Source organism: Euleptes europaea, chromosome 17 (assembly GCF_029931775.1).
Source record: "Euleptes europaea isolate rEulEur1 chromosome 17, rEulEur1.hap1, whole genome shotgun sequence".
Classification (NCBI taxonomy): domain Eukaryota; kingdom Metazoa; phylum Chordata; class Lepidosauria; order Squamata; family Sphaerodactylidae; genus Euleptes; species Euleptes europaea.
The window spans coordinates 29,594,068-29,606,923 of record NC_079328.1 but is presented as its reverse complement, the minus strand read 5'-3'; the positions used below and the strand labels follow the sequence as shown (position 1 = coordinate 29,606,923).

The 12,856-nt window shown below is 42.9% G+C and overlaps 1 protein-coding gene across 1 annotated transcript in view; it reads left to right on the top strand.

Moving 5' to 3' along the window:
- The window catches only part of CDYL2 (chromodomain Y like 2), a 65,671-nt gene extending 57,176 nt beyond the window's left edge, over nucleotides 1-8,495 (top strand). The window contains exons 5-7 of the mRNA XM_056862811.1: nucleotides 1,193-1,403; nucleotides 2,535-2,678; nucleotides 8,100-8,495. Coding sequence (XP_056718789.1) covers nucleotides 1,193-1,403; nucleotides 2,535-2,678; nucleotides 8,100-8,258 — 514 coding nt within the window. The 3' untranslated portion in view covers nucleotides 8,259-8,495. The remainder of the gene's footprint in view (nucleotides 1-1,192; nucleotides 1,404-2,534; nucleotides 2,679-8,099) is intronic.
- The last annotated feature ends 4,361 nt before the right edge of the window (nucleotides 8,496-12,856 follow it).

Genomic DNA, 12,856 nt, shown 5'->3' with positions numbered 1-12,856 from the left:
AGCCGCTCTCGTCAGGGAGATACAGCCAAATCCTGGGTCTCCAGGTCACAAACGTTTGCAGATGTAGATCTGCCTCATTCTCCATGTATAACTGATGCTTTAAAACATCTCTGGTAAACATTTGAGTAATAGCTCTGTACAAACAGCATAAGTATATGCAGGAAATGAGTTTGGAAAGGTGAGCTTATGCTTGTACAGTTTGGTCATGTTGGGGCAAACCCAAGTAGGTTGGGAGGGTGGGCTATTGTGAAATGTGAATAGACCCATTCAGTCTGTTAATGTCACAGCTACACAATCCCTTTCCAGGGCTGGTGCTAGACTTTGAAACCTAGATCTCCCGGGATCATGTATTAACTGGATCTGGGGGATTTCTCTGCACCAGTTGCTTAACTGGAATGAAGAGTGTATATAAGCGTATATACTTTATGTGTATATGTGAAAAGTCAGAGCTGAATTTTCTTTCTCCCTCTCTTCCTTGGATACCAGATATTCCTTCAAAGAGTTCAGCAGGTTCATAAATTCAAGTACTGACAATGAACTTAGCATGGTGCCATTCTTTAAAGAAAAAAAAAGCAGAATATGACTATATTTTGTCTTAAAATTAAATCACTTCATTTATATGTAAATGTACTCACAGAATTTAAAATGTGTCCTTGCTCTAATAGAAATGCACACAGAATGAAGTGCTTGTCACCAAATGCTCCACTATCCTGCTTTAAGCTTGATCCAAAAAAAACTGCAAATTAGTGTGCAGTTGTGTTTCAGGGTTACAGTCTTATTACCGGGAGCGGGGAGGTATTCCCTTACAGATATGCAGGCTTAAGTCCTGGTTTCTGTGAACAGCACTGTAGGGAAACCGGACAATCTAAGAGGCTTTCTCACACCCCAAATTTCATGGGATTGAGCCTGGAAGCTAAGGAGCATGGCCAGATATTGTGATCCAATGGGAAGGAATGGCTAAGGGTTGGGATGGCAGCTCCGGGTTGGGAAATACCTGGATATTTTGGGGGCAGAGCCTGAGGAGGGCGGGGTTTGGGAGGGGAGGGACTTCAATGCCATTCAGAAATCAGATGACAGTTCTCAGAGTCAGAGGGCCAGGAAAATTTAAAATGCTGTATTTGTTTTCCAGTAGAATGGGTGAAATTTTAGAACCCTATTGATAACCATATTCCTCTTTCCCCCTCCATTTTAGGGATTTTGTCAAGGCCTTTATTCAGTTTAAGAAGCCGATTGTGGTTGCAATCAATGGCCCTGCTCTTGGCTTGGGGGCTTCGATATTACCACTGTGCGATATCGTTTGGGCAAGCGAAAAGGCCTGGTTCCAGACACCATACGCAACAATTCGGCTCACTCCGGCTGGCTGTTCATCTTATACGTTTCCACAGATCCTAGGTGTAGCTCTGGTAAGGTTGCTTCCTGTACAGTTGTTTTGGTTCTAACCCCACGGAACAACTTAAGAACAGCCAGAGACAGTGGTCTGGAGATGCACGTTCCAGTTTGTGCGGCATTGCAAATGCAAAACGGGTCTTCTTCTATACCTTACCATACAGCTACCCCTGATGTCTCCCATCCTAATGCGCATACACGCATCTGTTCTCAGTTCCCCTTTTCCCTGAAGTTAGGAGGGACATCGTGAAGAGTAGGACCAGACCTTTTCCATAGTGGTGCTACCCTCTCTAGGGAGACCCATTTGGCTTATTCATTTTGCCCTAGCTTGAGAAGAGCAATTAAGACTTTTACCACTGGCTCTTTTGAAGCATGTGCCTGCTGAATTTTTATTCTCACTACTGCCTGTCAAGTTTCGAAATGTGTTGTGGTGACTTTATAATGGCTTCAAAGTCGAGCTTTATGCTAGATGGTAATTTTTAATAGGTGGGGCTTTGCAAGGTGGGGGAGATACCTTGAGGGTCCCGTCAGGATTGCACAACACAACATAAATTTAAAAACTGGCCTACGTCTAGGCTCCATTTTAAGTTGAACATCTGAGGCCAGCTACAGTCTCCTTTATCAGTGCTGGCCTTCCTACCCTACTCCACCCTGCCTGATTGTTTCTATCTCATCGGCAGACTCTGCATTTTATTTGATCTACCAGCAGGCCCTGCTGTGGCTTTATGTCACAATCAAATGTGCCATTGGAGATACGCGATTTTTACTATTTTTGATAGGGCTGTTTTTAATGCATTGTTTTATAAGTTTATGAAGTTTTTTGGTATATTTATTATTATGTGAGCTGCCCTGAGCCCAGTTAGATGCATATGAGAACCAGCCTTTTAAACTGTGCCATGGATATTGCAGTAGTGGTGTAGTGGTTAAGAGCGGTGGGTTGGAGCGGTGGAGTCTGATCTGGAGAACCAGGTTTGATTCCCCACTCCTCCACATGAGTGGTGGAGGCTAATCTGGTGAATTACACTGGGTGATCCATCTGCAGGTGGGAGTCGGAAGCCCAAGTACTTAACTTCTGAGTTGCCCTGCCAACCTTAGCAGTTTGTCCTTCTGCCCGGTTTCTTGAAAAAGGGTGTTTTTGGTCTTTGCAGGCAAATGAAATGCTGTTTTGCGGGAGAAAGCTGACAGCACAAGAAGCCTGCAGCCGAGGACTCGTATCCCAAGTCTTTTGGCCCACGACATTCAGCCAAGAAGTGATGCTGAGAGTGAAAGAAATGGCATCCTGCAGTGCAGTGGTAAGAAAAACACAGGCGCTTGAATCAACAAGAAGTCTCTGGCTCAAAGCTTACTTGGAGGCCAGCGTGGTGTAGTGGTTAAGAGTGGCAGACTCTGATCTGGAGAACCGGGTTTGATTCCCCACTCCTCCACATGAGTGGCAAACTCTAATCTGGACAACCGGGTAGGTTTCCCCACTCCTTCACAGAAAGCCTGCAGGGTGACCTTGGGCCAGTCGCAGTTCTCTCAGAACTCTCTCAGCCCCACCTACCTCACGAGGTGCCTGTTGTGGGGAGAGGATGGGAATGTCATTGAAAGCCACTTTGAGACTCCTGAAGGTAGAGAAAAGCGGGATATAAAAACCTCCTCTTCTTCTTCGGCCAACCTCTCTTTCCACCTCAGTCCCCTATCTGCAAAGCAGTGATAATACCAACCTCTCTTACGGGGTAGTTAGATTGATTACAGCAAAGTGATATGTGTGAGATACTGTAGATGCTGTTAAAGATTTTCTGTGGTGTAGTGCTGGGGTGAAAATACCCCAGTTCATATCCCCATTTCCCATGATGGCTGGTGTGGCGTAGTGGTTAGAGTGTCTGACTAGGGCCTGGGACTTCCAGGTTCGAATCTTTCACTCATAAATGGAAGCCTGCCAGGTGACTTTGGGCCTGTCACAATCTGCCAGTGTAAGCTATCCTCACAAGGCTGTTGTTGTGAGGATTGACAGGAGGTAGGCAGTAATGTGAAAAGCCACTATAAATTCCCAATCAGGGAGCAAAACAGGATATAAATGGAAAATAATTAAATAAAATAAATAAATTGGGTAACTTTGAGCCAGTTCCCCCACCCTCTTTCAGCCTATTCGAGCTCACGGGGTGGTTGTGAGGATAAAATGGATGAGAGGAAGGTCATGTACGGTGTCCTGATCTCTTTGGAGGGAAGGCAGGATAAAAATGCCATAGCAAATAAAACATTTACATATTAAAGTATTTTATACCGCTTTTCTATCAGTAAGAATCCTCCAAATGGCTGTGTGACCACATTTGAAATGGACATCAAATCATAAGAGACCTTCTAAAATCATAATCTCTCTCCAATAAGAGGACGCAGAAAAGTCATTAAAAAATTAAACTGACACAACAAGGCCCCCCTCCCCTTCCCGCCTAAGTCACATGAACACATGAAGCTGCGTTATACTGAATCACACCATTGGTCCATCAAAGTCAGTATTGTCTACTCAGACCAGCGGCTCTCCAGGTTCTCAGGCAGAAGTCTTTCACATAACCTGCTTGCCTGGTCCCTTTAACTGGAGATGCCGGGGATTGAACCTGGGTCCTTCTGCATTCCAAGTAGATGCTCTACCACTGAGCTATGGCCCTTCCCTATTGGCTAGTGGCTCCCCCTGTCCCAGAATGGTCTTCCGTAGTACCAATTCCATTTGATCACTGCAGAAGTGTTTTATAAATTTCCGAAGAATTAATATTTGCTTTCCTCTCTTTTTCCTGTTCCCTTTTCTTTGGTGTTATGTGTATTATATTCTGAGCAGTTGTTTTACAATGTAAAAGTACGTGTTACATAAATATTATCACACAAATCAACGGTCTACATTAGCTGGCCATGGGAGAGTACACAAGCAAAAACCGGCAACAAATAAAACTCAGTTTAACAGTTCTCCTAAACAGTATTTTCTGGTTTCCCAAAGATGCCACAAAATGAGACTTAAACCGGGGGGGGGGGGGGGGGGGACACACCCTATAATTTTAAAGCCATCCTCCATAAAGAAGATGATACATTTTCTACTTGTTATCTGCCCAGTTAAAATAGATCCCTCTTTAAAGTTAGCATCACACAATGATGTGCATTTGTTTCTCAACTAAAGGGGTTACCACACTTTGTAATCCCAGCGATGTATTAAGAGTTTGAAAATGTTATAAAAAACAGCGCTTTAAAAGGGTTTTTGGATACCACGGCTTATAAATGGTTGGAAGACGTCTTCACAGCTAAAGGGGCCAAACAAAGTGCGAACAGTATTTTTTATAACATTTTTAAACTCTTAATACATCGCTGGGAATACATAGAAAGTGCGAACAGTATTTTTTATAACATTTTCCAACTCTTAATACATCGCTGGGAATACAAGTGCTGTAACAGCCTAAGGAAAAAAAGCCAAACCAAATAAGTACTGTTCGGTATGTTTGTTCAGGTAATGAAGCAACTAATAGGAATAACAACAAATAACCAAATTCAGTTAGTTCCATTCCTTTCCCTGTTTGCCTTGGCAGCCTGGTTTGAGGAGTTCAAGGAGAGGGGGAAAGAAGTGGGAAGATATAAACTGACATGGAATCTTTCCAGTCATCAAATCAGACTAATTTTTCAACAAAAGAGAGCTGATTTGTCTCCTTTTCCACTACACTTTCACCATCGATTGCTAGCTCAGTGGCTGGAGGAGGGGAGGTTTTCTATCTATAAAAGCAAGGGCTCCTCCCCAGTTCTCTCTTTGCCTGAGCTAGCTCTATACTCTTTGGGATGAGGGTTTTCCAGGTATTTCTGGTGCTTTGCTAATGTTTAACTACCGTATGCATCCCCTTTCCCTTAATGTTGTTAGTTTATGTCTGTCTTAAAACACTTGACAGGCACAAGGAAAGGTGACAGTGGGTGCCATGGCACCCATAGGTACCACGTTGAGGACTCTTGCCCTACATGTTTCATGCATAGGGTTGTCAGCCTCCAGGTGGTGGCTGGAGATCTCCCACTAATACAACTGATCCCCAGGCGACAGAGATCAGTCCACCTGGAGAAAATGGCTGCTTTGGAAGGTGGACTCTATGGCATTATACCCCATTTAAGTCCCTCCCCTCCCCAAATCCTGCCCTCCTCCGGCTTCTCCCCCAAAATCTCCAGGTATTTCCCAACCCAGAGCTGGCAGCCTTATTCATGCAGGCTGCCAGCCTTTCCCCCCTTTTTAAGCTTCTCATGTTCTATCATTCAATTAATTACATATTCATTTATTGCCTTACATTTTGTTCAGTTCTTAATATTCCCACACACACACACACACACAATTTTTAAAGTTGTAAAACTGCTAGAGGAAAGAGCAATGGGGGATGCGATACACAGACAGTAGCTAGTCAGTGCTGTGCAAACTCACAAAACCCAGCTTTCCCATGAGTTCAGCCCCATGTTAGAAACGCAGCTTGGATCTAACATAGCAGGCAGCCATCTTCCCACAATTCCCCCCTTTGCTGGAGAAACCTCTGGCCGCACCCAGGCCTTGAATACCTGCAATAGGCGAGACACAAAAGCATAGTGTGGATCTTACACAGCTGACAGCCATCTTCCCACAATTCCCCTCCTATGTGACCTTGGGCTAGTCACAGTTCTCTCAGAACTCTCTCAGCCTCACCTACCTCACAAGGTGTCTGTTGTGGGGAGGGGAAGGGAAGGCAATTGTAAGCTGCTTTGAGACTCTGTAAAGGAAGGGGAAAAGTGAGGAATAAAAACCAACTCTTCTTCTTCCTTGCTGAACACATTTGCAAAAATTGCTTCTTGAGTAACTCTGCACCTCAGATTCTCTTTTGTTTCCCAGAAGCTACAAACAAGAAGCTGAAGTTTTGGTTTCACCTTCTGTATTCCATTTAAAAACTCTGCAGACACAGTGAGGCACAAAAAAATTTAATTAAGCGAATTGTAGATTACATCTCTTTGGAGACACTTGGAACAAGACACACAAAAGAAACACACACTGAAAAGGCATTGTGTAACTTTCTACAGTTGTGCAGCTATTCACTGCATTGATCTGACAACACTCTGGGTCTGATCCGGCCCTCTTCTTATCCTATCATTATCTCCCAAGGCCTTGTTTTATCTTCTCTTTTTGTAAGATGCTGTCATGGGCCTGTGGATCAGAAAACCTATAAAACTGGCGGCTTAAGAGGTATACAGAAGTGATACCAAAAATTTTTATTTTTTGTCTCTAAGCCCTTTTGAAAATAGATAAAATAGATGTGCACGTACAGTTAACACAGCATATAACATACATCAAGTCTCTGTTATTATTTGAAATGTAGCCCCTCGAAATGAGTCTGAGCTGAGGTCCTGCAAGGAATTGCAGGTGGGGAATACATTATTAGGAAATCCCCCCTCAATAAAGAAATAACGTGCCACCACTAGGGTTACCAAAATCCAGGTGGTGGCTCCCGCTATTACAACTGATCTCCCGGTGACAGAGATCAGTTCCCCTGGCCACTTTGGCAACTGGATTCTATGGCATTGAAGTCCCTCCCCCCTCCAAACCCTGTCCTCCTCAGGCTCCGCCCTTAAAATCTCCAGGTATTTCCCAACCTGGAGCTGGCAACTCTAGCCACCGCTAACATCCAGGGCTAGCTGAGTAGCTTCAAAAGTCTACTGCTATAATGCAGCTGTCCAGGCTGTTGAGGTTCAACGATAAGTCTGTTGCTACAAGGGTCATGAATCTTTCCCACATTCCTGTCTCCTCCAGTAGCCATAAAAGTTGATTCCTGGGGTCTCTGGACCCACATGGACCATTTGTAGGGTTGCCAACCTCCAGATAGTAGCTGGAGATCTCCTGCTATTACAACTGATCTCCAGCTGATAGAGATCAGTTCCCCTGGAGAAAATGACTGCTTTGGCATTTGGATTCTATGGCATTGAAGTCCCTCCCCTCCCCAAGCCCACCCTCCTCAGGCTCCGCCCAAAAAATCTCCAGGTATTTCCCAACCTGGAGCTGGCAACCCTAACCTTTTCAGTCAAGGGGCTGCAGTGAAATGGGAGGAAAGGGTAAAATCTCCCCCTTGACCCTCTTCTGCAAGGACCAGCTCTGCTCAGGCAAGAAGCAGGAGGGACCCTCCATGTTCAGAGACAGTAAACATTCAAATATGTGGGCTAGGAGGCAGTGGGGGCTTCTTATTCCCTCCCCCTTAAAAATGTGAAAAATCCTAATCTCAGATCTCTCGCCTCAGTCTTTGCCAATATGTTATATCTCAAAAGCTTAAAATGGGTCTTCTGTCAAAGCAATTTTGTAATTAAATTATTACCCTTGGTGTTGGAACTTCAGGAGACAGGGTCATGGCTAGGCCAGTTCAACCACCCGTTGTTTCACCGAATTAATCTGCTCTTTCTTGAAGCAGTATTCTTCCCACAGTAATAACAGCTTTACCTGACCTTGATGGCTCAGGCTAGCCTAATCTTGTCAGACCTCGGAAGCTAAGCAGGGTTGGCCCTGGTTAGTATTTGGATGGGAGACCACCAAGGAAGACTGGGGTTGCTACACAGAGGCAGGCAATGGCAAACCACCTCTGTCCTTGCCTTGAAAACCTTACTGGGTTGCCGTAAGTCAGATGCAACGTGAAGGCACTTTCCAATAGTATCTTGATTGCTTTAATATATTCAAACTATGAAATGGAGGATTATAATTCCTTTCACAGGTATTAGAAGAATCTAAATGCCTGGTTCGGAGCTTCCTGAAATCCGGACTCGAAGATGTCAATGAGAAAGAGTGCCAGATGCTAAAACAGCTCTGGAGTTCTTCCAAAGGACTGGATTCATTATTCAGTTATTTGCAAGACAAAATTTATGAAGTCTGACCTTCCCGTCATGCGCCTCGAAAGAGAAAAGGTTCCAAGAGAAGAGGGATTTCCAAGCATCGCCGGGTTTGGAAAACAGAATTCAACATCGAGTCCAGATCCAGTAAATCCTTCAGAGGAATTTGTGTGACAGTGTATCTAACATACCTATGGCTGTGTCAGTTTTCTTATGAGTTACGTAGAGAAGTTTCAAGTGGCTGTTCCTAGCAGGTTCAATTCTTGTTTGACAAAGGGAAAGAGGACGGGGCTTGTGCACACACCCTTGACAGAGGACTGGATCGCACACATGCACGGATAGAGAGAACCACACATTCCGCCAGCCGAAAAGCACTAGTGTCTCCGTTCGAGGGACACCAGGAGGTTGTTTTTTTGTTTTTGTTTTTTGTTTTTAACTTATTCTTTGTAAGCGGGTTGACCCAAGAGGCTTAGTTTAGAATTTGGGTCAAAGTTACACTTTTTTGAGCCTGCTTTAGAACTGTTTTAATACTTTTATTTTATTTTTTTGCTGGGATTTTGAGTTGTTAACAATGGGATGGGGGTTTTTTCCTATAATTTATATGTTATGATATATAAAAAAGATTAATTTTGCAAAAAGAAACAGAAAAAAAAATCCCCTAACAACCCTCCCTGGGATTCTTGTCCTCTGGGTGAATTTATTTAATTAATTTATTTGTACCTCTGCGTTTATATAGAGTTGATTGCGAAAGGTGTTATTATTATTCATACTTCCACAGACTGGAGAAATGTTGTGTACGGCAGCGCGAGCTCTTCGCTTTACTTTAGCAGAACGAATTGGGCAGATAAGAAAAAACGGAGGGTGAGGCAGGTAACGTACACAACATTGCAGGGCATTAAATGCAACAGCCACACCTGTCTTTCAGTAGGTAGCACAAAAAGCATCAAAAGGTCCAGAGTAGACTGTCATTTTGTAGCTTCCTTAAGGGAAACCAGTGAAAAAAAGCTGAAGTCATGGCTGTTACTCAAGACCCTCTTTTCTTCCTGACGACATGATGCACATTGTAGGGTTTTTTTGTATGTTTTTTTCAAAGACTAATATGTTTACTCTTATTCACTGGAATTAATAACAGGATGCCCAGTGCCCAAACTGTGGTACTGACAGCGTAGGCAAAGCATCCTTTTGTGCTGTGAAACGGAGACCTTCTCTTTCATGGGCCTCTGGTCGATTCTGTTTTTTCAAATGTGGGACAAACACCATTCCGAAAGTAGAAAAGAGCAAGAGTCCAGTAGCTCCTTAAAGACTAACAAAATTTCTGGCAGGGTACGAGCTTTTGTGAGCCACAGCTCACTTCTTCACGAAAGCTCGTAACCTGCCAGAAATTGTGTTAGTCTTTAAGGTGCTACTGGACTCTTGCTCTTTTCTGCTGCTACAGACAGACTAATACCATGATCTATCACCATTCAGAAAGTTTTGAGAGATACCAGCACAAAAAAGGCTAGATTATGAATTAGATCAAGAAAGACTCATTCTGCTTCCTTTATCCAATGCTCTGTGTCTGGCCCTTACCACTGAGATATACTTTCCCACCAGAACTAACTGTAACTGTTTGTTCTTAGAATTGTACCGTGGTATTTTTTTTTTGGGGGGGGGGAAAATAACTGACAAGATTTCCCCCACTACATTTAATTCCACACCTTATTTTGTGGAATTAAAGAATGGAATTGAAGCAGAAGATTTGCACATAAAGTTATCCCAGTGGTTTGTGCGTTGGCTGGCTGTCTCCACACTACTACAATAAGGTCTTAGTTCTTAGTTCTTTTCAAAATGCAAAGCAGAACACTCCCTGCAGAAGAATACTAGGAAGGGAGAGTCAACAGTTCGTAAATGTCATGGAGAACATGAATAGTTCCCATAATTTCCACACACAAAAAACACCCTTTGATTTTGTCTCTGTGTGTGCTTTTTTGTTATCCATTCATTGCTAAAGGGAAAAACACTTTCCAATTGTGTTCAATTTCTTTACTGCATTTCTGAGCTTCCAGATAAGACTGTTTTAGGTTCTTTGTTTGTATTTGACAAAAGTCCGCCTTCTAATTAGAACTCCTCTCTGGAGAAAATCTTCTCAAAAATCAGGGCTTAAGGTTTACCTGAATGTTCTGGAACGCAATATAAAAGATGACTTGTGGAACTATCATAACCATATATGCCTAAAGCAGATATTAAGTTCTTCAGTCTAGAGCAGGGGTGTCAAACATAAGGCCTGGGGGCTGGATCCAGCCCCTTGAGAGCTCTTATCCAGCTGCACACCAGCCAAGGCAGCCCCCCACCTCAATTTGACCTGGCAAGGCATGGCCCGGCCCAACCAAGGGACATTTATGAACAATTGAGTTCAACACCCCTGACCTAGAAGAATTGCCTGATGCTCCTCTCACTGGGTTGGATCCTACCAGCTTTTCCATGGGTGAAAAGAGGGAGGAAGGACTACTTTTGATCACAATGAAAGGCTATGCTACAGGACCCAGTGGGACAGGGCCACAGTGAGAGCAAAACTGAGCAGAAAAACTGGTATGATCCAACCCATTCTCTGTTGAGTATTATGGATGGCTTCAACTATCTCATTACTGTTGATTTCCTTGGGACTCATCATATCTGCAGCTGAAGTTCTACTCTTGTACAAATATTAGAGAAATATTATTCACTTCTGCTAAGTGTAGATGCTTCCATTGGTAGAAGACTTCTTTAGCTAGAAAAAGAGTTCTTCTGCTGGAGAAACTGCTTTCTCTAATGGAAGATTCCTCACTTAGACAAAAACAACTGGACCCAACCTCATGGAAATATGGATCTTTTTTGTCTTTTCCAGCAGTCTATGTGGGTCCCCCAGACCCCTAGCATTGCATTTTTGGCCTTCAGAAGGGCAATTGGAAGAAGGGAAGGATGGAAGAGATCCACCATACATTTTGCTTGTGTTGCATAGAATCCAACCTTGTGACATTAAGGGGGGGGGGGAGTCAAAGCATATTATATGGCAAAACCCATTTTTCCCTTTCCTCTTTCTTAAGAGGTACAACCTCAATTGATGTTTCCAACATGTTACTTAAACTGGCAGAGTTGGTGCTAAGGCTAGCTTACCACATATACCCATTGGGTGATTGATCATCTGATTTTAGGAGAAAGAATCCTCATAATACAATTGATTTTTTAACATTGTGCTTTCAAAATATTACCACCTTTTCTTTGGCAAATGAATGACTGAACCACCACAGAATATAGTTTCTTCATAAGAACTCTAAAGCTTTTCAACTTTTTAAAAATAAATTTCATAAGTGGTTGATCTGATTTCAGTTTAATATCTTTTTTAAAGGAGAGTCTTTTTTTAAACTTCCTTATCCATTTTTATCTCTCAGCACTGGGTATTCTGCCCTATAGGTGTACTGTATATAAGATCCCGGGTACATTTATGAATATTCACAGTATTTAAGAAAATAAATGCAAATTTGTTGTTAAGTATGTTGTATTATTTTATGTAAATTGTTTTGTACAAATCTTTAAGGATGGCAGTTTTGCATTTGTAGATATGGAAAAGTAAAGCAATTCATTTGTGTGTTTGTCATGCATGTATATTTTTTGCTGTACATAAACTGTGGCTTTGTTTATTAGCTGGGTACCCTTCTGTTTCAATGAATAAGCTTTCAGACTTTAATACAGTATATATTTTCAAAAATATAAACTTTTATATTTCTGTGGTAGATTAGGGTAAGCGTTTTAGGCAATCTTTTCCACTACGGTTAACCATTCTTTTAATCTCTACAGTTTTCAGGTTTTGTGCCAATTGTTTTCCACTTAGAATGATACATTCTTTTACTCTTATAAATATATGCAGGCAGGGGTTGTTTGTGTCTTCGTTTCTTCCTTCCTTCCTTCCTTTCCAGCCTTGAAATAACTGACTTTAAAGTATAATTTGTAAAAGTGCATTTGTGAATAAGCCTTACCACTAGGTGGAATCAAGCGATGTTGACTGCATACGTAGGATTGAACGTTCAGTTGGATGCAACATTGGGGGACCAAGGCTTTAGAACATGGGTTGTCACTAAGCAGATATAAAGCAGAGGATGGGTGGGCACATTTACGTAGAAGAGGTTGGATGTGAGGGAGGTGCTAAGCTAGGGTTGCCAGCCTCCAGGTGGAAGCTGGAGATCTCCTGCTATTACAACCGATCTCCAGGCAATAGAGATCAGTTCCGCTGGAGAAAATGGCCGCTTTGGCAATTGGACTCTATGGCATCGAAGTCCCTCCCCTCTCCAAACCACGCCTTCCTCAGGCTCCCCCACCAAAATATCCAGGTATTTCCCAACCTGGAGCTGGCAACCCTGTGCTAAGCCCTGTCTCCACCAATGCCGGAACCCTCAAATTCCATTATTTTCCAGCTCTAAAACGAGACAGGAGTCTCATAGGGAGAAAAGCACTTTGAGGAAGGTGGTTTGGGGAGGAAGCATACAGTGAAAGAAAGGTTCGGTACCTCCTCCCTCAGCTACTTTTCTGCTTGAAATGCCCTTTCAACCGTCTGGTTTTGTATAACCTTCCTCTAACTTGTGGGCTGCGTTGTATTGAAATTGGATGCTGAGGACTTCCCCCAAATAGC